Here is a 24,847-nt window from a genome sequence, read left to right on the forward strand (position 1 = left end):
CATCATCTGCTAGTCGCAGACTAACCTGCTACAAAGTCTGTGGGACCTCACTGTGACATCCTCATCCAATCACAGACTAATCTGCCACATAGACTGCGTGACCTCACTGTGACATCATCATCCAGTCACAGACTAATCTGCCACATAGACGCTGTGACTTCAGAGTGACATCATCATCCAGTCACAGACTAACCCACTATATTGAGTGATTGATTTAACTGTGACATCATCATTCAGTCACAGACTAATCTGCCACTTACACTGCGTGACCTCACTGTGACATCATCCGCTAGTCGCAGACTAACCTGCTACATAGTCTTTGGGACCTCACTGTAACATCCTCATCCAATCACAGACTAATCTGCCACATAGACTGCGTGACCTCACTGTGACATCATCGTCCAGTTACAGACTAATCTGCCACATATTCTGTGGGACCTCACTGTAACATCCTCATCTGATCACAGAATAACCCGCTACATTGATTGATTGACTTCACTGTGACATCATCATTCAGCCTCAGACTAATCAACCACATAGACTGTGTGACCTCACTGTGACATCATCGTCCGGTCAGGACTAACCTGCTACATAGACAGCGTGACTTCACTTGCCTGCTACGAAGACTATTTGACCTCCCTGCTCTTACCTTTCGACATCAGGTCCAATCACAGGCTGACCTGCTACATAAACTCTGTAACCTTACCACCCTCACCCTTTGACATTTTCATCCAGTTTCAGACTAACCGTCTACTGTGTGACCTGACACCTCTCACCCTATGACATCATCAATCATCAACCAATCCAGGAATGACCTGCCAAGAAGACTCTGTGACCTCACCATCCAATCACTGATGACAGTATGGCAGCACTGCAGGTTTTTAAACTCAAATTTGGACGATAGTTAGGAGTAGTGTTGGTCGCGAATATTCAAATCACGAATATCACCACTTCGAGAATTCGCGAACATTTAGAATATAGTGCTATATATTCGTACTCGCGAATAGTCAAGATTTTATTTTTTTTCATCAGTAACCTCCCTTCTTTTGTGGGCCAATGAGAAAGCAGCAATGTCATTGTCTGAGCTTAGCAACATCCCCAGCAACCAATAGGAACGTTGCCGACCCCTTACTATATAAGAACCTCCCCAGCAGCCATTTTCTGCAGTTTTTTGCAGTTCTGAGAGACAGCAGTGACATTGCTGTGCTCTCCACTCATTACATTAGATAGATAGTTAGCTCTCATATATATATACTGTGTGTGTGTAAATATATATATATATAATACAGATAGTGGGAGATAGTCAGTGTAGGTTATATCCTGATATCGTGTAGCTGATAGGCTCCAGTGCAGGGTGTTAGGTAGTGTGATAGGGACTACTGTTTCTCTGCTGTCCATACATACATGCTACAGACATAGCGCTGTGATGTCACAACAATACATAGAGCACCAATTAGTAATATCTACTCAGACCTGATAAAATGTGAAGTTGCGCGTATTGCACAAAAATATGCGCATCATTAATTGCCGATTTGTGCAATCGCGAATATATTGGAGCGCTCTTTCTGCATATAAAGCTATTGTAATGTTCTGCCGTGCCAACCATTGTCTCCAGTCTCAGGAAACTTCTAGCAGCTTGAAAAATGTAGCAACAGTGACCCACGCCAGTATCGCGCGCCCAATACGCGCATATTACATTGCCGACTTTCACAATCAAGAAAATAATCGCGAACTCTCAAATTCACAAATAGATGACGAATATTCGCCCAAACATTCACGAAATATTGCAAATTCGAATATTGCCCCTGCCGCTCATCACTAGTTAGGAGGAAACATCACCAAAAAGGAGCCTTCATTTTGCTTTGCACATAATCAATCGGGATCCTTCCTATACAGGGAGTGCAGAATTATAGTAGTTATATTCTTGTACATAAGAGCAGTATTATAGTAGTTATATTCTTGTATACAGGGAGTGCAGAATTATTAGGCAAGTTGTATTTTTGAGGATTAATTTTATTATTGAACAACAACCATGTTCTCAATGAACCCAAAAAACTCATTAATATCAAAGCTGAATATTTTTGGAAGTAGTTTCTAGTTTGTTTTTAGTTTTAGCTATTTTAGGGGGATATCTGTGTGTGCAGGTGACTATTACTGTGCATAATTATTAGGCAACATAACAAAAAACAAATATATACCCATTTCAATTATTTATTTTTACCAGGGAAACCAATATAACATCTCAACATTCACAAATATACATTTCTGACATTCAAAAACAAAACAAAAACAAATCCGTGACCAATATAGCCACCTTTCTTTGCAAGGACACTCAAAAGCCTGCCATCCATGGATTCTGTCAGTGTTTTGATCTGTTCACCATCAACATTGCGTGCAGCAGCAACCACAGCCTCCCAGACACTGTTCAGAGAGGTGGACTGTTTTCCCTCCTTGTAAATCTCACATTTGATGATGGACCACAGGTTCTCAATGGGGTTCAGATCAGGTGAACAAGGAGGCCATGTCATTAGATTTTCTTCTTTTATACCCTTTCTTGCCAGCCACGCTGTGGAGTACTTGGACACGTGTGATGGAGCATTGTCCTGCATGAAAATCATGTTTTTCTTGAAGGATGCAGACTTCTTCCTGTACCACTGCTTGAAGAAGGTGTCTTCCAGAAACTGGCAGTAGGACTGGGAGTTGAGCTTGACTCCATCCTCCACCCGAAAAGGCCCCACAAGCTCATCTTTGATGATACCAGCCCAAACCAGTACTCCACCTCCACCTTGCTGGCGTCTGAGTCGGACTGGAGCTCTCTGCCCTTTACCAATCCAGCCACGGGCCCATCCATCTGGCCCATCAAGACTCACTCTCATTTCATCAGTCCATAAAACCTTAGAAAAATCAGTCTTGAGATATTTCTTGGCCCAGTCTTGACGTTTCAGCTTGTGTGTCTTGTTCAGTGGTGGTCGTCTTTCAGCCTTTCTTACCTTGGCCATGTCTCTGAGTATTGCACACCTTGTGCTTTTGGGCACTCCAGTGATGTTGCAGCTCTGAAATATGGCCAAACTGGTGGCAAGTGGCATCTTGGCAGCTGCACGCTTGACTTTTCTCAGTTCATTGTTCAGTTATTTTGCGCCTTGGTTTTTCCACACGCTTCTTGCGACCCTGTTGACTATTTTGAATGAAACGCTTGATTGTTCGATGATCACGCTTCAGAAGCTTTGCAATTTTAAGAGTGCTGCATCCCTCTGCAAGATATCTCACTATTTTTGACTTTTCTGAGCCTGTCAAGTCCTTCTTTTGACCCATTTTGCCAAAGGAAAGGAAGTTGCCTAATAATTATGCACACCTGATATAGGGTGTTGATGTCATTAGACCACACCCCTTCTCATTACAGAGATGCACATCACCTAATATGCTTAATTGGTAGTAGGCTTTCGAGCCTATACAGCTTGGAGTAAGACAACATGCATAAAGAGGATGATGTGGTCAAAATACTCATTTGCCTAATAATTCTGCACTCCCTGTATATTGGCGTACAGTATATCACCGCACTATATCTTGGTCCTCAAAGTACCAGAGGAAGCCCTTTTTCACTTCGCACCATCGTCTTTGATTGAGATTTTCGTTTTCTCCTAGGACGATGAGTCTGCATTTAGTATGTATTAGAAAAACACTTTAAAATACATCTCGCCCTCTAAATAATTCATTTTTAATAACGTGTTCCCCGACGAGGGTTTAGCCCCGGACAGTGTGACTTCTGGGACATTTAACCCCATTTTCCATTGACATAGGCAACATTGTATCATATCTATGATCACTGATAGCACACTGGCAGTGAAAGGGTAAAGAAACGAATCTGTGAGAATTGGCGAGCCAGGCGGGAGGCACAGAACACTGCATGATCCGCTTCATAAATCTCCACGCCCTGTCTTTAATTTCAACCACCTCCCAGTAGAGATGGGAAACCATGAAGGCTAGTGGAAATGCCGTTACATTAATTGGACGCCTCTCCAATTCTAACCGTCTTGTCTCTAGACACCTCTTTGCAGTTGTCTTAGTATATAACGTTCCCTCAAAGTCGCCCAGAAATTGGGCCGCTATATAAACCATCTTCTTCCGAGTCGTCATGGAAACACAGCTCAGGTTTAAGAATTCCTTGCATCTTATTTGCAGCGTTCAGACCCAACCGAGGAAGGAACCTGGCACCCAAACCATGCCAAGGGCACGAATCCCAGAACAGCTTGTGTAATCCTCCACAGTGTCAGCGTCTGACTGTTTCCTCCATATGAAGCTGTAAATATTGCTGCAAGGATAATGAGACTTACGGTGCAATGTTCTAAAAATGTCGCCAACTAAACTACCAAGTGGCTTCACGCCTTAAGAAGGCGCATCATGTCTCAGAGGTATCCACCATTACCACAATGCTTGATAACATTGCACTGTAGGACAGACTGGTGGCCACCACACATCTGCAATAGACTGTAAAAGTATGTGCACCCCTTCACTTACATTCTAAAACGCCATAGTATGCTATGTGTGCTGGGAGGCGGTACATTCAGGGTCATTTCAAGCCTAAAATGGCTGGAAATAGCAGAAAACAATAGGTTGTACATAGTACAACATATAATATAGCTGCAGGCCAGGACATGCATAAAGGTAAGGGGGTTCTGCAGCAAAGGTTAAAATGGGGCCACTACCTAGGGTTGCCACCTGGCTGGTAAACCACCTGCCTGGGTAGTATTACTAGTAGGAGGCCAGTGCTGGTATTTGATTTGTAACAGCTCCACTATTTGCTGGTAATTTCAGTAGCCGAGGATGTATAAGATATACAAGAGATAAGATTGTTACGAACAGCTCTATCTCAGGCTGTATAGGAGCTAGAGTTATGATACCTATACATCTCACTCCCAAACCATTTTCTAAAGGTTCTTTTTCGGGGTGTATGAAGGCTACCACCATGATCCTAGTCTTGTTTTAAAGCTTAGATTCTTAGCTTTAAAAGAAGACCTGGCTCATATCTAGCTGCTATACAGCCACTGGTTTACAGCCTGAGATATGCCAGGTTGAACTTCCCCCCCGCTCAGCTAACCAGCATGCAGGAGCAGGCGAGGGCCAGTGGGTAACGGCTGACAAGCTGCAGGGAGAGGAGGAGAGGCACAAATTCTCCTTTCCCTGTGTAATTGTAGATGACCACAGGGGAAGGCTGGGTACACTCACGCATTTTTTTTTTTCCGTTGATCCCCATTATAGGAGCAGAATAATGGAAATATTGGAAAAGGTGCTAACAAATGCCATGTGACAGACCTCATTGACTTGGTTTTCATTGGAGTACCTGCCAGGGGCTCCGATGCAGATGTGAGCGAAGCCTAACATGAACCTCTGTGCATGTTATCAATCCCCTCCATCAATCAGCCAGCATACTTGCTCTCTAATTGTCGCATGCATATGGGGGTCTTTATTTTTTCCTAAAAGGAGTGTGAAGATGAGTCCATCTAATCACCTCTCTGTGCCTAATTAGGCAGTTTATTGACACTATGACCCAGACATCTACCAGCACCTGGATCACCACCTAGGGCAATAGAACATGGTAAATATGTGCTGCTTATCTCCTTGGGTTGATTACCCAAACACATCAGGAAATGGTCCCTGTAAGGGTTCTCACAACATAAATAAGGGATGCAAACAACATGGTTGGGCCCCCTTTCTCCAGGGGACGTAGCATCTACATGTTGTACCTCTTTTGCACATTTGGCCATGTCCTTAGGGTTAACAAACCCTAAGGCCAACATCACCAACGATCATTGAGACTTCTTTTCATCCCCCAACCATCTATGCATGGCTGGAATAGTTTAGATATCTCCTCTACCACTAGTCTATTAAGAGGCTCCATGTCCAGCATGGCTATATGACTGAACCTTCATTTTGGCCTCTTGTGATTGACAGAAAGGGGCCTGTGTGAATCCTCCCTAATATTGAAGTATCTTTTGTAATTAGTTAAGTGCCAATTACAGCAACGAGAGGGACTTTCTCCAGAGGAATCGCAGCATCGCCTGGCACAAAATACCCAAATAATGATTCTGCATCATTAGTAGTTTTGGGCACGAATATTCAAATCACGAATATTAATCGCGAATATTGGCACTTTTTTCATCTGAACCCATGATCCCTCCCTGCTTCGTGCTTGTGGGCCAATGAGAAGGCTGCAATGTCTTTGTCTGAGCTTAGCAACATCCCTAGCAACCAATAGGAAAGCTGCCGACCCCTTACTATATAAGAACCTCCCCAGCAGCCATTTTCTGCAGTTATTTAAAGTTCTGAGAGGGACGGCAGCTCTATGCTTTCCACTCATTACATTAGATAGTTCTCAATCCTTTTTCCAGTTGGACCGCGCTGCTCCAGAAGGCAGGAAAACCACCACTTTACACTCCTTCCAATAATCCGTGGATATAGGGAAGCAAAAGGCCACAGAAAACAGCAGAGTCTCCACTCATTCACCTCTGTCAGACACCAAAGGATAGCCACAATAGTGAAATACCATCACAAAAAACGGAATAACAGTATTTATTATACTCACAAAAGTGAATATAATACAAGCAGTATAAAATTGCATCCACTCGCATAAAACGTCATAACAAATCATAGACCGCTACCTCCTCCTCTCAAAGGTCCTAGAACAAACTAATAGAACAACGATTGCATCACAAACCACATGACCCCTCCCAGCCAATTAAAATTGATTGGCTGGGAGGGGTCATGTGGTTTGTGATGCAATCGTTGTTCTATGAGTTTGCACTAGGACCTTTTGAGAGGAGGAGGGAAAGGAGAGTTGATTGGCTGGGAGGTGTCATGTGGTTTGTGATGCAATCATTGTTCTGAATAAAAGTAGGTGGGACCTGTGAGGTAGCGGTCTATGATTGGTTGTGATGTTTTATGGGAGTGGATCTATATGAATGAAAAATACTACGGAGTTTTAGTACAATTTTATGATCTTATACTATTTTTATGGCTTATGATATAATGTAGATCAACTTGTCTTATGTATGTATTGGACTTATTTGTTTTTTAAATATATTTTGTGGCTTGAGAGGTGGAGCATACGCCCTCCTGTGATTTAAAAAGACCGCCCTGGAATGGGCGGATCAGATGCCCCTGACAAAGCTTTTCGAAGCGAAACCCGGGTCGGGTGTATGCATTTTTATACTGCTTGTATTCTATTCACTTTTGTGAGTATAATAAATACTGTTATTCCGTTTTTGTGGCTATCCTTTGGTGTCTGACAGAGGCGAATGAGTGGAGACTCTGCTGTTTTCTGTGGCCTTTTGCTTCCCTATATCCACGGATTATTGGAAGGAGTCTAAAGTGGTGGTTTTCCTGCCTTCTGGAGCAGCGCGGTCCAACTGGAAAAAGGATTGAGATTTATGTGAACTTTCCCCACTTTACGATTCGGACCTGCCACGCAGAAAAAGGCAACGTACCAGAGACTATATTATTTATTTATTTACATTAGATAGATAGTTAGATAGCTTATACATATAATACAGATAGTTAGTGGGAGATAGTCAGTGTAGGGTAGATAGTGATATAGTGTAGCTGATAGGCTCCAGTGCAGGGTGTTAGGTAGTGTGATAGGAACTACTGTTTCTCTGCTGTCCATACATACATGCTACAGACATAGTGCTGTAATGTCACCACAATACATAGAGCACCAATCAGTAATATCTACTCAGACCTGATAAAATGTGAAGTTTCACTTATTGTGGCAAAATATTTGCATCATTAGTGCCGATTAGCGCAATCGTGAATATATTGGAGTACTCTATCTGCATATAAAGCCATTTTTAATGTTCTGCCGTGCCAGCCATTTTCTCCAGTCTCAGGAAACTTCTAGCAGCTTGGAAAATGTAGCAAAAGTGACCCACGCCAGTATTGGCGCGCATTACGCTAATATTGCTTTGCCAATTTTCGCAATCAAGAAAATAATCACAAATTATCGAATTCGCAAATATGACAAATATTCTAAAAAATATACGCAAAATATTGCAAATTCGAATATTGCCCCTGCCGCTCATCACTAGCCAAGACTGAGGATGGCTCCTGACTAAACAACTCTGAGCAACAAGATGGCAAAGAGAAAAACAAACACATTTGCATAGGCTAAGTAGCTACATGCCAGTGCTGAAAGTAGGTTTTAAGGCTATGTACTGTACACCTTAAGTGACAATTTATTTTATAGCATTGTACTCATTTTGAACTAAACATATTTTTTTTTCAATTAGTCTTTATACAAAATATTGAGCAGTTTTCCCTGCACAGCTTTGAGTTTATCTAGTAGCTAGTTCTGAGTTTTCTCTGTGCTCTGTCAGGCGGGGAGATTATGGGCTCCTTATCTCTGATCTCTTACCTTACAAACATTCATTATAGCTTAATTCTTATCTTACTGATAAGAATGTGGCTTAAATAAGTGTTTATGACCTTTTAGTAATTTACAGATAAGAGTTATTAGATGACCCGCACAAAGTGAAAGTACCATTCACACAGCTAAAAAAACTGTTAACCCTCTCTGACAGAACGGCTCAATATTTGTAATAAATGGCAATTGAAAAAATGATTTTTATCCCAAAATGAGAAAAGTGCAATTTAAATGTTGTCCGAGGCCTGAAAAAGGAGGCTGGGAAAGGATGACAATCGGTGGGTCAGTGGTGATGCGTGCAGTCACAGAAACCTGTGGCTCTCCAGCAGCTGTGTCTGTGGCTGTCAGGGCCTGCTGGGAGATGTAGTTTTGCAACAACAAGAAAGCCGCAGGTTGCTGTCCAGTGGTTTAGATGGTGGTGGTGTGGTTAGACACGACATACAGGGTCTTGTATGGTTTATTAGCTATTAAATTGACAAAAGGTAAGTAACAAAACTTGGATTTGCACTAAATTTGCAAATTTATATGAACATTTTTATTGTAATATAATATGCTATGGATTTTCTTGCTCATCGCTACTCTGCCATTTTTGCAAGATGTTTCTTTTAAATTTTAGAATTGCTTGCAGTACTAACTTTTACCACCACAGATGATAAATACTTTCTATAAGAATTAATGCAACAGCGCCCCCATCCCAACCTAATCTGTTTCTGGCTTTTTAAAACTAGCAAAACTTTAAAAGTAAACATCCCACATAAATGGCAGACAGCATATAATCATTACAAGGCACGGTGCTACAATGTATCCATTATACACAAGGTGAGTGTTTCAACGCTTTTAACGACATTTTTATTACTTTTGTGTATTTTTTATGTAAATGTTGAATATTTTATGTGCAGTGTGCTTCCATGTTTTTTGACATGGGTTTGCAGACATGTTTCATTGTTACACAATATCAGTGGGTTTTATAAGGTTTCGGGCAGGTTAGTAATCATGTGACTGCCTGGCACATTATAGAGAAATAATGACAAGAATCAGTGTAAATTATGGATTTTTTTTCAAGGCCTCTTTATGGCACTAGAAAAAAATCCAGATTCCTACCCTGGTCTCTTCATTATTTTTATAATTACTGGTGCAGGGTGTCTATACGTAGTAATATTGTTTTATTGTGGTGTTATCATATGTTAGACAAGCTTCCATTAATTGTCACCAGGTAGTTACCATACCTGAAGAAGTATCCTCTTGAAGAAAATATACTTTGAGCCAGATTTTTCAAGGTGTTCTCCAGCTCTTGCACAGATATGACTCCTAGCATGACCTGGCACGCTGGGGGTCGTAGTTTTGCAACACCTAGAGAGCCACAAGTCATAGACTGTAGGTATCCCAGAAACTGTAATAAGTGTTCCGAAATCTTTCTAGACCCCATAAAAATGTTTCAGTCAATTCCTTGAATCAACATATTTCTACATCATCCCATGGATGCTATTAGTGGTCATCTTACTCTAGGAAAATAAGATTTTGATGACTCTGAATTGTCAGTCATGGTGGCAGACTGAGATAAAATGAGAACCACCAACTACCAACCAGCTAACCTGTACCCTGTAATGACCAGCTATAAGCTAAACCATAATTAAACATCCCAACAAACCACTAGCAATAATATCCAGTGGCAAGGACTACTAACAACCCATCTGTGCCATACTACGACCCTCACTAAACCGAAACCCCAAAAATGCATTGAAATTACCATCTATAAATAAACTAACAGCGAACAACCTGTGGTTTATCAGGGCCTTCTTTCAACTTTAGACACTACGCAGGCCTTGTAATGATCATCTCTACCACAAACCCAGGCCATGCTTAGAAGAACCACCAACCAAGACTTGTCATGACCATCGCTATATCAACCAGCAGCCCAGATCTTGAAATGACCATCTCTAATCCATCCACCACCCCAGACCTTGTAATGGCTATCCCTACATCAACCTCCATTCCATACTTTGCAATATCAGCTCTAAAACAATCACCATGCCAGATCTTGTAATGACAATCTCTAAACTAACCAGCAACTGAGACCATGTAGTGACCCTCTCTAAACCAACTACAAACCCAGTCCTTGTATGAGCCACCGCTATATGAATAAGTAGCCCAAACATTTTATTAACCTTCTATAAAACAACCAACAATGGACAACTTGCGGCTTATAATGGCCATCTCTAGATCAACAAGCTGCAACTTGCAATGGTCCTTCAGATCCAAATCAGGAATAAATAGCCCATAGTTTATTGTGACCCTTAACAAGTAAAACTTTTCTCTTCTCTCACATGGTTGCGGTGGAGTTAGGCCACCAACAAGTAATTTATGCCATGTACTAGACGTTTGTCAATGAAGCCATAAACTGCCTATGGCCATCTCTAACCTAACCAACAAAAGTCCTACAATTTATGACTGTGTCTCCAACTAACCACCCAAAACAAATCAAGCTTTTTAATGACCTTATAATGACTATTCCTAAACAAGCAACCAAACCAGAGCTAACATCACTAAAGCAGCCACCAACACAGACCTTGTACTGACGAACTCAAAAGCAACCAGTAATCCGTACCTGGCACTAACCATATCTAAACCAGCCACCAACGCAAACCTTGTTATTATCATCACTCAACCAACCACCAAGCCAGACCTTCTAATGTCCATCTCTAAAGCAACTACCACAGACCTTGTGGTGACCATCTCTAAACCAACTACAAACCAAGACTATCTCTTACCACCATCTACAACTTGTTGCGACCATCTCTAACCACCAACCCAAACCTTGTAATGACCATCCCTTAACCAACCACCCACCCTTCATCTTGTGCTGACCAAAGCACAATTTTTACTGACCATCTATGAACCAACCACCAACCCAGGCATTGTAATGACCATCTCTAATACAAACCTTGTACAGACCTTTGCTAAACCAACCAACCAACCACCCCTTACCATGTACTGACCATCTCTAACCAACCCTGCATTCCTTACTTTGTTCTGCCCATCCCAAAACCAACCACCACGATGGACTTTGTAGAGGGCATCTCTTAACCAGCCAAGAATGAACATTCTGTGGCTTATAATGTCCATCTCCAGGCAGCCTACAACTTGCAATGGTTCTTTCTAATCCAAGCCACCAATAAACAGCCCATGGCCTGAAGTGATTGTTTCTTTAACCACCCCAAACAATTCAAGCCTATTATTGACCCTCTCTAAGAAGGTAATAGTTGACCACTGCCTCCACCACCAGGATCTTTTGGGCTCTTTCAGATGATCGGTCATGTTAATAATTTTGTATTAGGAAGATATTTGTCAGGTGTGGTAAATACTCGAGTGAATAAAGGTCTCACAGACACCCCTCTCCCACTAGGGGACATTGTAAGAGAAGGGACATTGTTCTGTTTGGAATATGGTTATTACAGAAATTCACCAGTAATTATAAGGTAGTAATGCTCCGCCATCTTTTTTCTCCCCCATATCCATTGTCCGGATTCCATCAGTCATCTCTGTCCATCAGCCCATTTGTCAGCACCACAAAAATTAGGGGAGCTGGCGCCAGGCGGCCATCTCTTCTTCAGCAGAGCTGCCTCTCGTTCTGCCATGACTTGGAATCCCCACTGACACATGAGGGTCCACAAGCGTCAAACACAGGAAGTCCCTCCACCCAACAGGAGACTTCTCTCTCTCTGAAATCTTCCTCGGACAGTCAGCCTTTCAGCAGCCCGGGAGATCTGGGTGAGGCTATCCATTGGAAGTCCATGTAGAGATGTGTGTGGGATAGGGGTGAATTATGGCTGACTGCAACCAAAACACACAAATAAAACTCCATCTTCTTGTATTTAATGATACAAACCATGACCTGGGTATCCCCTGTATATAATTATATATGTACAGCTGGTATAAGTAATACATCTTCTGTATTCAGTGATATGGACCATGCTGGTATAACCTGGGTATCTCCTGTATATAATTATATATATACAGCTGGTATAAGTTATACATCTTCTAGTATATAGTGATATGGAGCATGCCGGTATAACCTGGGTATCTCCTGTATATAATTATATTTGTACAGTTGGTATAAATTATACATCTTCTTGTACACTGCCTGTCCCAAAAAAAAGTCGCCACCTGGATTTAACTAAGCAAATAGTTCTGAGCCTCCTATTGGATAATTACTACATGGGCGATTATCTTTCAGCTGGCAATAAGTTATTTAACCCCAACTGGTGCAATGAGTTGCTTCTCATTTCTTAAACCACCATGTCGAAAGACACATCTCGTGGTCGTGGAAAAGATGTTTGTTTGAGAAGGGCCAAATCATTGGCATGCATCAAGCAGAGAAAACATCTAAGGAGATTGCAGAAACTACTAAAATTGGGTTAAGAACTGTCCAACGCATTATTAAAAACTGGAAGCATAGTGGAGACCCATCGTATTCGAGGAAGAAATGTGGCGGGAAAAAAATCCTGAATGATCGTGATCGGCGATCACTTAATCGTTTGGTGAAATCAAATCGAACAAAAACAACAGTAGAATTCAGGGCTATGCTAAATAGTGAAAGTAAGAGCATTTCCACACACAGAATGCGAAGGGAACTCAAGGGATTGGGACCGAACAGCTGTGTAGCCGTAAGAAAACCACTAATCAGTGAGGAAAACCAGAAAAAAGGCTTCAATTTGCTAGGGAGCATAAAGATTGGACTCTGGAGCAATGGAAGAAGGTGATGTGGTCTGATGAGTCCAGATTTACCCTGTTTCAGAGTGATGGGTGCATCAGGGTAAGAAGAGAGGCAGATGAAGTGATGCCCCCATCATGCCTGGTGCCTACTGTACCAGCCTGTGGGGGCAGTGCTATGATCTGGGGTTGCTGCAGTTGGTCAGGTCTAGGTTCAGCAACAGTATGTGCTCCAAGAATGAGGTCAGCGACTACTTGCCCATACTGAATGACCAGGTTATTCCATCAATTAATTTTTTCTTCCCTGATGGCACGGGCATATTCTAAGATGACAATGCCAGGATTCATCGGGCTCAAATTGTGAAAGAGTGGTTCAGGGAGCATGAGACATCATTGTCACTGATGGATTGGCCACCACAGAGTCCAGACCTTAACCCCATTGAGAATCTTTGGGATGTGCTGGAGAAGGCTTTGCGCAGCAGTCAGACTCTACCATCATCAATGCAAGATCTTGGTGAAAAATTAATGCAACACTGGATCGAAATAAATCCTGTGACATTGCAGAAGCTTCTCGAAACAATGCCACAGCGAATGCCTGCCATAATCAAAGCTAAAGGCTTTTTTGGGGTGGCGACTTTTTTTTTTTGGACAGGTAGTGTATATAGTGATATGGAGCATGCTGGTATAACCTGGGTATCTCCTGTATATAATTATATATGTACAGCTGGTATAAGTTATACATCTTCTTGTATACAGTGATATGGACCATGCTGGTATAACCTGGGCATCTCCTGTATATAATTATATACTGTATGTACAGCTGGTATAAGTTATACATCTTCTTGTATACAGTGATATGGACCATGCTGGTATAACCTGGGCATCCCTGTATATAATTATATATATATATATATATATATATATATATATATATATATATATACAGCTGGTATAAGTTATACATCTTGTATATAGTGATATGGACCATGCTGGTATAACCTGGGTATCTCCTGTATATAATTATATATGTACAGCTGGTATAAGTTATACTTCTTGTATATAGTGATATGGAGCATGCTGGTATAACCTGGGTATCTCCTGTATATAATTATATATGTACAGCTGGTATAAGTTATACATCTTCTTGTATATAGTGATATGGAGCATGCTGGTATAACCTGGATATCTCCGGTATATAATTATATATGTACAGCTGGTATAAGTTATACATCTTCTTGTATATAGTGATATGGAGCATGCTGGTATAACCTGGGCATCTCCTGTATATAATTATATATGTACAGCTGGTATAAGTTATACATCTTCTTGTATATAGTGATATGGAGCATGCTGGTATAACCTGGGCATCTCCTGTATATAATTATATATGTACAGCTGCTATAAGTTATACATCTTCTTGTATATAGTGATATGGACCATGCTGGTATAACCTGGGTATCTCCGGTATATAATTATATATGTACAGCTGGTATAAGTTATACATCTTGTATATAGTGATATGGAGCATGCTGGTATAACCTGGGTATCTCCTGTATATAATTATATATGTAGAGCTGGTATAAGTTATACATCTTGTATATAGTGATATGGAGCATGCTGGTATAACCTGGGTATCTCCTGTATATAATTATATATGTAGAGCTGGTATAAGTTATACATCTTGTATATAGTGATATGGAGCATGCTGGTATAACCTGAGTAATGCTGGGTTTGTGTGGGTTCAGTTAAAGAATAAGAAATCTCACTTTGCTGTGACTATTCTTCTGTATTTGCACATTTTCCAGTGAATAATGCAGGATGTGAATCAAAGCACACAGGAGATCCCTGCTGAGAGGTGGCCATTCATTATTAAAAGCTGGATTGTATGAATGAGCCGAGCTCCTCGGGGGATTCATTCATAGGTTCTTTATAAAACAAGCAGCATACACTCTCTACCTGCAGCTGTAATAATAATACAGAATGTGATAATTATAATAATTCATCTCTAATACATCTCTGAAACATAAATACCTGGGTTGTTGCTTTACTTTCCATTGTCTTCTCCTCTGTGTGTGTGGATAGTGCCGTAAAGACACAATGACTTGCTGGAAATGATCTGTTCTGCTCTAGCTAGGTCATGTTATAATTTGTTGTCAGGGCCCCTCCACTGCCAAAGAAATCTCCCAAGCATCAAGGTGTATTAATATGAGATGTTAATACAAGTGGTTGTAAAGCAGAGGTTGATACAGTCATCGTTGCCATCTGTCCTTCTCTCATAGATTGCCATCACCCATGTTTTACCTTCGAAACTGAGGCGGTGTCCGAGGAGATGCCACCAGAACATATCTCTGGGGTCAAGAGTCCGTCTTCTCACACACCCTCCATGTGTAAGGCTGTGGTCAGGGGTCTGAAGGGCAATCATCCGGTGCAGTGGGAAATTGCATTCGACATCCAGAAACTGTTCAGGGAACGAGAAAGCAGAGATGATGATGAGAGCGACCTGTGGAACGAGACCTTTCATCATCTGGCGGCCAAGTCCATCATCCGAGACTTTGAGCAGCTGGCTGAGAGAGAAAGTGACATCGAACATGGTAATGAGAACTGAAGTACCTCACCAGTGGGAAAGAATCATAATAAGACCTCTTGCCCACCTGATCCCAATTCATTAGAGTACCAAAGCAAGTTACTAACATGTTGTAGAAGATATCTTTTAGCAATTTCTTTAAAAAAAAACACAATCTGTTCTCTATAACATGAAGCAACAGTGTCTAGTGGTTCATAGAGAGGGTTCCTGAGCTTGGGACCTTTCTTCAGGAAGCCTTATTAAGTCCCATTAGGTGAGCCATATTGACCTCTTCATAAACACCAACCTTTGACTAACCTTGGGTTTACAAAACTGAAGCAGTGTTATTAAAAATCTGCCACTCCAGGGGAGGAGTGGTGCTGGTGTCAGTAAAGGCCTGAGGCTCCAGGGGTGGAGCAGTGGTGTCAGTAAAGGCCTGAGGCTCCAGGGGTGGTACTACAGTATCAGTAAAGACCTGAGTCTCCAGAGGTGAAGTGGTGGTGCCAGAAAAAGGCCTGAGGCTCCAGGGGTGGTACTAAGGTGTCAGTAAAGACCTGAGGATCCAGTAGTGAAGTGGTAGTGACAGTAAAGGCCTGAGGCTCCAGGGATGGAGTGGTGGTGACAGTAAAGGCCTGAGGCTCCAGGGATGGAGTGGTGGTGTCAGTAAAGGCCTGAGGCTCCAGAGGTGAAGTGGTGGCAAAAGTAAAGGCCTGCGGCTCCAGAGGTGAAGTGGTGGTGTCAGGGTGGAATGGTAGTGTCAGTAAAGGCCTAAGGCTCCAGGGGTCAGGGGAGGACTGGCAGCCTTAGTCCTGGGGGGCAAATCTAGTCAAGTGGCCCATTTTTAGCCCCGCCCATCATTAAAAGCCCCTCCTACATATAATAGGCCACTCCCAACACACACTGTACAGCTGACATTCTATAGTTGCGGCCTGTCTCTACACATCATACGGAGAGGGGAGGCCGTCCTGGCTGCACTGCCTGCTTATATAACAAGCTACAGCCAGGAAGCTCCTCCGCTCTCCTCCCTACCCTGATCCTGCTCAAGGCCTGTGGTTCCCCCCACCATCTGCCACCCGCCCGTGGCCTGCTGCCCCCTTTCGTCATCCTCACCCAGTTCTGAATCCTCCTTTTGCAAATGGCAGGGGAAGGAGCCGGAGCATCTCCTCTCCTACATAGCGCCCCCTACCTCTTACATCCCGTGATGTCACCTTTGTTGTAGACGTTCTCTTTTCTCATCTTCTCCATTCAGACCAGACCGCCATGATGATTTTTCTGCCATCTCCCTTCTCTGCAGAGATTGAGAAACAGACATTAGTTTCCTGCCACCCCCAATACTATACTGCAGAAACAGTCCCCCTGGAAATACTACTACCACACAGATAGTGCCCCCAATACTGTACCCGCTATGCCCCCAATACTATACTGCAGAAACAGTCCGCCTGGAAATACTACTACCACACAGATAGTGCCCCCTTAAACAATTATTGGCACACAGCGCTCTAAAAAATAACTGCGCCCAGACACTAATAGTATAAAGATAATGTCCCCCAAAAATAATTGTGCTAAGCTGATACTATGCCAGGGTGCCCCCAAAGTAACAATGCTCCCCAAAATCCCACCAATAGAAATAATTCTCTGCCAGAGCACACTTAGTAGTAATAATGCCCCTATAGTGCCCTAGTAATCATGTTCTTCATAGCCCCTAGTAGTAGTAAAGCTCCCCATAATACCCCCTAGTAGTACTAATTTTCCCTATAATATGACAGTACATGAAATACCCCCGCTTAGTGCCCGCAGTTGAGCTAATGTCCCCATAATGTATGCCAGTATAAAATACCTCTATATAGTGCCCCAGTAAATGCCCTCATACTGCTCCTCTCCCCCTTCCCCATAGTGTCCCCATAATATGCCAGTAAAAAAATGCCCCTTAGTGCCCCCAGCAGATGCCCCAATAGTGCTCCACTCCCCCATAGTGCCGCTCTCCCCTATAGTGCCTTCCATAATGTGCCAGTAAAAAATGCCCCCTTAGTGCCACCAAATGCCATAGTGCCCCCCATAATGTTCCAATACAAAAGGCCCCTTTAGAGCCCCCACTTCCCCATAGTGCCCCCAAATAATGCCCCTATAGTAGCACCAGATGCCCCATAGTGCTGCTCTCCCCTATAGTGCCCCCCAGAATGTGCCAATAATTAAAAAAAAGCCCCTTTAGAGCCCCCAGTTACCCCCATAGTGCTCCTCTCCCCCATGGTGCCCCCCATAATGTGCCAGTAAGAAATGCCCCCATAGTGCCAGCTCCCCCAATAGTGCCAGCCCTCCCCCCATAGTGCCAGCTCCCCCTATAGGCCCCCCATAGTGCCAGCTCCCCCTACAGTGCCCCCCATAGTGCCAGCTCCCCCTATAGTCCCCCCCATAGTGCCAGCTCCCCCTATAGTCCCCCCCCATAGTGCCAGCTCCCCCTATAGTACCCCCCCATAGTGCCAGCTCCCCCTATAGTATCCCCCCCATAGTGCCAGCTCCTCCTATAGGCCCCCCATAGTGCCAGCTCCCCCTATAGGCCCCCCATAGTGCCAGCTCCCCCTACAGTGCCCCCCATAGTGCCAGCTCCCCCTATAGTGCGCCCCATAGTGCCAGCTCCCCTTATAGTGCCCCCCATAGTGCCAGCTCCCCCTATAGTGCGCCCCATAGTGCCAGCTCCCCTTACCGTGCACCCCATTGTGCCAGATCTCCCCCCCCCATAGTGCCAGATCTCCCCCCCCCCCATAGTGCCAGATCTCCCCCCCCCCCCATAGTCACAGATCTCCGCAAAGAAGAAAAAATAATAAAAAAAATACTTACCTCCATCAGCAGCGTGTGCTGCCGGCTCAGGCGTCGCGATGATAATAACGTCATCGCGCTTCCTGAGCCGGCCTCTGATAGGCTGCAGGCATTAGTGCCTGCGGCCTATCAGAAGAACAGGGGAGGGACACGCCTCTCCCTCCCCTGCCCCACAGCACACAGCGGCCGCAATTACATCCAGGGCCGCGCCGCCTGTGGTGATCGGCGGTGCGGCCCTGAAGAATAAAAAAAAATATTATTTTTTTTTAGACGGGCGGCCCAGCGGCCGTTTATTTAGGGAGGCCTGGGGGGCAATTGCCTCCCTGCCCCCCGGCCCAGTCCGCCCCTGCCAGGGGTGTAGTGGTGGTCTCAGTAAAGGTCTGAGGCGCCAGAGGAAATGTCGTAGTGTCAGGGTGGAGTGGTAGTGTCAGCAAAGGCCTGAGGCTTCTTGGGTGGAGTGGTGGTCTTTAGTAAAGGTCTGAGGCTCCAGGGGTGGAGCAGTGGCGTCGGTAAAGACCTGAGGCTCCAGAAGTGAAGTGGTAGTGACAGTAAAGGTCTGAGGCTCTAGGGGTGGAGCAGTGGTGTCAGTAAAGGCCTTAGGTTCCAGGGATGGAGCTGTGTTGTCAGTAAAGACCTGAAGCTCTAGAGGTGTAGCTGTGGTGTCAGTAAAGGTCTGTGGCTCCAGAAGTTGAGCGGTGGCTTCAGTAAAGGTCTGAGGCTCCAGGGGTTGAGCGGTGGTGTCAGTAAAGGTCTGAGGCTCCAGGGTTGGAGCGGTGGTGTCAGTAAAGGCCTGAGGTTCCATAGGTGGAGCTTGGTGTTGGTAAAAGTCTTGGTCTCCAGTGGTATAAATAAAGGCCTGGGGCTCCAGAGATGGATTAGTGGTGTCAATAAGATTCTGGGGCTTTAGAGGTGGAGTGGTTGTGTAAGTGGCCAGAATTTCATATCATTGAAAACCTGGGGCTCCAGAGGTAGAGCAATGGTGTCTGTAAAGGCCTGGGGCTGCAAAAGTGAAGTGGTGGTGTCAGTGAAGGATCTGGGGTGCTAGAGGTGGAGCAGTGGTGTCAGTGAAGGCTTGGAGCTCAAGAGGTGGAGTGGTGGTGTTAGTGAAGACATGGTTCTTCAGAAGTGAAGCAGTGGTGTTAGTAAAGGCCCAGAGCTCCAGAGGTGGAGCGGTGGTGTAAGTGAAGATCTGGGGGCTTCAGAGGTGGAGTGGTGGTGTCAGTGAAGATCGGGGGGCTCCAGAGGCGGAGCGTTGGTGTGAGTGAAAATAAGCTATGATCTCTGTAGACACGTTACTCTCCATAACATAGAGATCTCAGACATGTACCTCCATGCTTCATCCTCTTATGTGCAAATCTGTAATCTTTTATTCATGCTTTTCTCAGATATTAGGTCTCAGGTAACAGGTGCTGAGTGACATCCACTTATGGCCGTAGTGACAGTGTTCATAGAGGTTGTCAGCTGGCATTCTACACACCCTGAATGTCATTATTACTATTCCTCCTTCACGTCTTTCATGTGTCAGTCCTCACTGTAGTTCTGGTATCGTATTCATGATCCAAGGTGCTCAGGAAGCTAGATTTTTATATTGAATAGCCACAATTTTATTTCTTTACCTTGAGCGGGACGTCCTGCTGAGGTGAGTCGCTCCATTAGCAGGGGAGTACACAGCACATCCCGAGGAGGAACAAGATGCCTTTTTGTAGGAACATCTAGAACTCTGTGACTGTTGTGCTATGGCTCTAGTGATGAATATAAGATGTATACATTTTCCAGGGAGAGCTGTATGTGCATGAAGGAGCGAGGAGGAGTGAGCTCAGAGGCTCAGCACCACTACCTAGTCTTCATCTGCTGTGTCATTAAATCAATCTATTGCCTCCTGTTATCAGCCATTCTGGATGGGATGAGTCTGCCTGTAGGACAAGGATCAGCAACATCCGGCTCTCTGGGGGATCACTGTGTCTGTAGATATGGTGGTCACTGTGGCTGTAGTTATGGTGGTCACTGGGGCTGTGTTTATAGAGTTCACTGGGTCTGTAGTTATGGTGGTCAATGTGGCTTTGGTTATGGGGGTCACTGTAGCTATCATTATGGAGTCATCATGGCTGTAGTTATGGTGGTCAGGTCACTGTGGCTGTCATTATGTGGGTCACTGTGGCTGTGGTTATGAGGGTTACTGTAGCTATCATTATGGAATCATCATGGCAGTGGTTATGGGGGTCACTGTGTCTGTGGTTATGGGGGGTCACTGTGTCTGTGGTTATAGGGGGTCACTGTAGCTATCATTATGGAGTCATCATGGCTGTGGTTATGAGTGTCACTGTTGCTGTGATTATGGGGGTCACTGTTGCTGTGGTTATGGGCGTCACTGTTGCTGTGATTATGAGGGTTACTGTAGCTAATAGCTATCATTATGGAATCATCATGGCAGTGGTTATGGGGGTCACTGAGGCTGTGGTTTAGGGGGTTACTGTTGCTGTAGTTATGGGGTCACTGTTGCTTTGTTTATGAGGGTCACTGTTGCTGTGGTTATGGGGGTCACTGTGGCTGTCATTATGAGGGTCACTGTGGCTGTGGTTATGGGGTCACTGTGGCTGTGGTTATGGGGGTCACTGTGGCTGTGGTTATGGGGGTCACTGTGGCTGTGGTTATGGGGGTCACTGTGGCTGTGGTTATGGGGGTCACTGTGCCTGTGTTTATGGGGGTCACTGTGCCTGTAGTTATGGGGGTCACTGTGTGGCTGTAATTATGGGGGTCACTGTTGCTGTGGTTATGGGGGTCACTGGGGTATGGTTATGGGGTCACTGGGGGTATGGTTATAGGGTCACTGTGGTAGTGGTTTTTATGGGGGTCACTGTAGCTGTGGTTATGGGGTCACTGTGAAGAGTCAGCAGTGACAACTCTCCCTGACACATTACATATGAAGGCAGATTTTCTGTTCCGGAGTCTGGGAAAGCTGAGTGGCCTCCCCTGTGGGAGCTGTAATGGCGGCCATATGATTAATAATGATCTTTATATGTGACTAGGAGGCGGCTGTCATTCCCGATGGTGTCACCGTGGGACCCTGTCACCGTTACCTTTGTGCTTCCCTTGCAGGCGTTGGCCGCCGGTTCCAGCTGAACACCATTCACGCCAGCAAGGCCTGTAATGTCATCAGCAAGTACACAGCGTTCGTTCCTGTAGATCTCAGCAGCAACTCGTACCTACCCAGCGTGGTGGAGTACGCCAACACAGGTAACAGCGCAAAGCTCTGCAGGAACATGCCGCTCTACCTGCCGCATCTCATTCTTCCTCTGCTCCTCCAGGTTTTCTTTGACCTTTCTGTTGTTTTTGGCTTTATCCTTTTTTTTGCTTCCCGTTTGTGTCCCAGATCCCGTCCCCCCCACGTCTCCCGAGACCCGTCCTTCTGTTGTGTTAACTGTGAGTCTCTCGTCTGGCCCTTTCTCTCTCTCTTTCTCTCTCTGTCTTTGTCCGGAGGTCTCTCCCACTGACTGAGGAGGATGCCCTCATTCCCTGCTAGGTGCTGCTCTCAAACAGGGATCTCAGCGCAGCTTAAGCTCCGGAAGTCGCCGGCTGCGGGGATTCTCCATCGGGCTGGGACGCTCCCAATCCACATGCGTGTCCGACTCATCAGACGATCGATTCTTCAGTAAGAACTGATATTAGTTATTATGTCTTAAAGGGAATGTCCAGACAGTTCTGTAAATAACCAGGTGTTTTCAGTCTGAGGCTGGTATCACTGTCCAGGTGTGTATTTGAGCTTACCAGTCTCCAAAAATATAAAATTCAGCTTTTATTTTATCTCCCAGGGTGACAGAGATCTTAGTCTAGAACGGGAGTGTGGGGAGACTTTGGTTCCAGCCTCTTTGTCACATTAGGTAGGGAACAGTGCAACCCTATACTCTAAACAGACCACTTTCCCGACCTACTTGGACGAGCTGCCCTAAATAGCGTCCCTCAACTGGGCGACGGTCCCTAGTCTAACTGATCAGAACCTAATCTAAATAAAAGCAGTGGTCAGAAAAATGGGGTCAAAACCAGAGTGTCAATCACCAAAGGAGAGGCAACCCCCTGATAGGCCAATCAGCCCCACTGTCAGCTGAGCTGGTTGCCATGGTAATAGAGTGACGCTGGCCGTGCCCTATTAAAGAGGCTGGACTTACTGTAGGAGCGCAGACGGGTAAGTCAATGACACTTTGCTCTTATTTGACTCAAGGTCACAGGATGCACAGCAGAGTGGTTACACAGCATACATATATTATCCTGGTGACCAGCAGCCACCACTAGGGGGAGCTCACTGCACATGGATTCATACATCTGGTATTGAACTGAATGGCAGGAATTTACTAAGACTGGCATTTGATAGACTGGAGTAAAATGTGGCAGATTTATAGAGCAAAGGGAGGAGCGGGGTAGATAAATGTGCTGTGTGGTAATGAGGTCTTTCTTCTTCATGGCAGATGTTGAAGAGACCGCCATATCCCCCTGCACGACGCCAGTGTCCTCAGGATGGGAGCGCTGCAGTTTTCCACAAGGTGATAATGACCGCAGACTGATTGTTGTATCAAGTGAAGGTGCCAGTAGGATGCTCTCCTTGTAAAAGTGTCAGTCTTTACCGAAGTTCTGCCAATCTGTTCTTGAATCAGAAGGCTCAGGATGAGCATAGCTCATGCAGGAAGACAGATATGATTACCATTAGTCTGTGGCTGCAGTTTACATTGGCCCTTTAATTGACAGAACCCGTATGGCTTATGTCTTTCAGCCGCCCCACGCAGTCCATCTGTTTCCTCGTCCCATTCTCAGAGGTCTATAGAAAGTCTCTTTGCCGCCAGGTAACTAGAGCCCAGCGATGCTGATATCTAGCTTGCTCCTGCAGGAATCCTTATTTGTCCTCTTGTGGCAGGTTGACCCTCAATAAGACGAGGCTTCTGACCCGAGCAGCCAAAGGATTTATGATCAAATCTCCTGGAAAAGGCAGCGAGGAAAGCGAGAACGAGAAGAACATTGACTACCTGCCCCTGGTGAGTACCAGGATCCTCACGTCTGGTTGCGGATTCCCTCAGCTGGCTCCTTTCCTAAAGGGGTTGCATCAACTGCAGATTTAAAGGGATGCTCTACTTTTATCTAAGTAATGTTTAAAGTGCAAAATACATAAGTCCTCTCTCCAGGCCTGCTGATAGGGGGAATCTTCCTGGCAGACTGCTCGAGATAAAGATGTTTCTTCTCCTGCTTCTTCTCCCCTCTCGCAGCATGCAGCCTCATACACAGCAAACTACAGCTGCAGCTCCCCCCTCTACAGCATCTGCTATATACAGCATTAGGCCTCATGCACAAGGCCCTTGCTCAGCCGTTCCATGCATTGGGGACCGCAATTTGCACAGACAAGATCCGTGCGCATTTTGCAGACGCGTTCCGGAACATGTTCTATTTTTTTGTGGTGTGGAGGCACAGAGAGAAACCCCACGGAAGCACTCCTTAGTGCTTCTGTGGGGTTCCGTGCCTCCGTTCCGCAACAAACCTTCTGGATCTGTGATGCGGTGCAAAAAACGGCCGGTGCCCATATATTGCAGACCCGCTGTTTGTGGGCCACAATACGGGCACGGACAGCACACGGCCGTGTACATGAGCCCTTACTGTAGAGGATTTTTGGAGACAAAGGAGGCTTGTGAACACTTAGGGCCTGTTCACATGGCAGATTTTCATGACGTCAAAATCTGCAGCAGAAACTGACGCGGTTGTTCACATTTAATGCCGCGGACCCGCTCCTGACTTAGCTCCACTGAACGGAACTACTCCACGAGTGGACAGACACTGGGACATGTCCTTTCTTGGTGCGGTCTTGGCTTTAAAGTATCGGTCTGCAAAACTGCAGTGCTGCCTCCCATTCAAAATAATGGGAGGAAGACGCCATGCAACTGCTGGTGGAATTTTGGCATGGCGCCCATGCTAAAATTTTGCTGGCAAGTTCTGCTATGTGAACAGACCCTTAGAGGTTGGCTTAAAGGGGTTCTCCAGGAATTAAGAAAATGAAAATACGTAAATATTACTTTATTTTTTCATTAATTATAATGGCTCATTTTGTCTCAGGAGCAATAATTAACTAAAATGGCCACTGTCCTGTTAGTACACAAAAACCTGTCCTAATCACACAGAAGGACAAGTTACTTCAGAGCACTGAGTTAAAGAGCTGCCTCATCCTCCTCTCTGCTCTGCTTGTCAGGAGTTATGGTCCTGAATACAGTTTAATATGATCTTTAGCTGAATCTCTGAAGGAACGGAATTCATGAGGAGACATGAAGTACAGAGAGGAGGTGGGGATATGGCTGTGTCCTGCTGAGTGATTA

At 44.7% G+C, this 24,847-nt stretch overlaps 1 protein-coding gene across 1 annotated transcript in view; it reads left to right on the top strand.

Moving 5' to 3' along the window:
* The window catches only part of VWA5B1 (von Willebrand factor A domain containing 5B1), a 63,370-nt gene that overhangs the window by 33,733 nt on the left and 4,790 nt on the right, over window positions 1-24,847 (top strand). Inside the window, exons 14-20 of the mRNA XM_044278608.1 lie at window positions 11,950-12,184; window positions 15,406-15,717; window positions 21,600-21,737; window positions 22,024-22,152; window positions 22,964-23,038; window positions 23,266-23,335; window positions 23,407-23,524. Of these exons, the coding sequence (XP_044134543.1) occupies window positions 11,950-12,184; window positions 15,406-15,717; window positions 21,600-21,737; window positions 22,024-22,152; window positions 22,964-23,038; window positions 23,266-23,335; window positions 23,407-23,524 (1,077 nt within the window). The remainder of the gene's footprint in view (window positions 1-11,949; window positions 12,185-15,405; window positions 15,718-21,599; window positions 21,738-22,023; window positions 22,153-22,963; window positions 23,039-23,265; window positions 23,336-23,406; window positions 23,525-24,847) is intronic.

This window comes from Bufo gargarizans, chromosome 2, assembly GCF_014858855.1.
Source record: "Bufo gargarizans isolate SCDJY-AF-19 chromosome 2, ASM1485885v1, whole genome shotgun sequence".
Classification (NCBI taxonomy): Eukaryota; Metazoa; Chordata; class Amphibia; order Anura; family Bufonidae; genus Bufo; species Bufo gargarizans.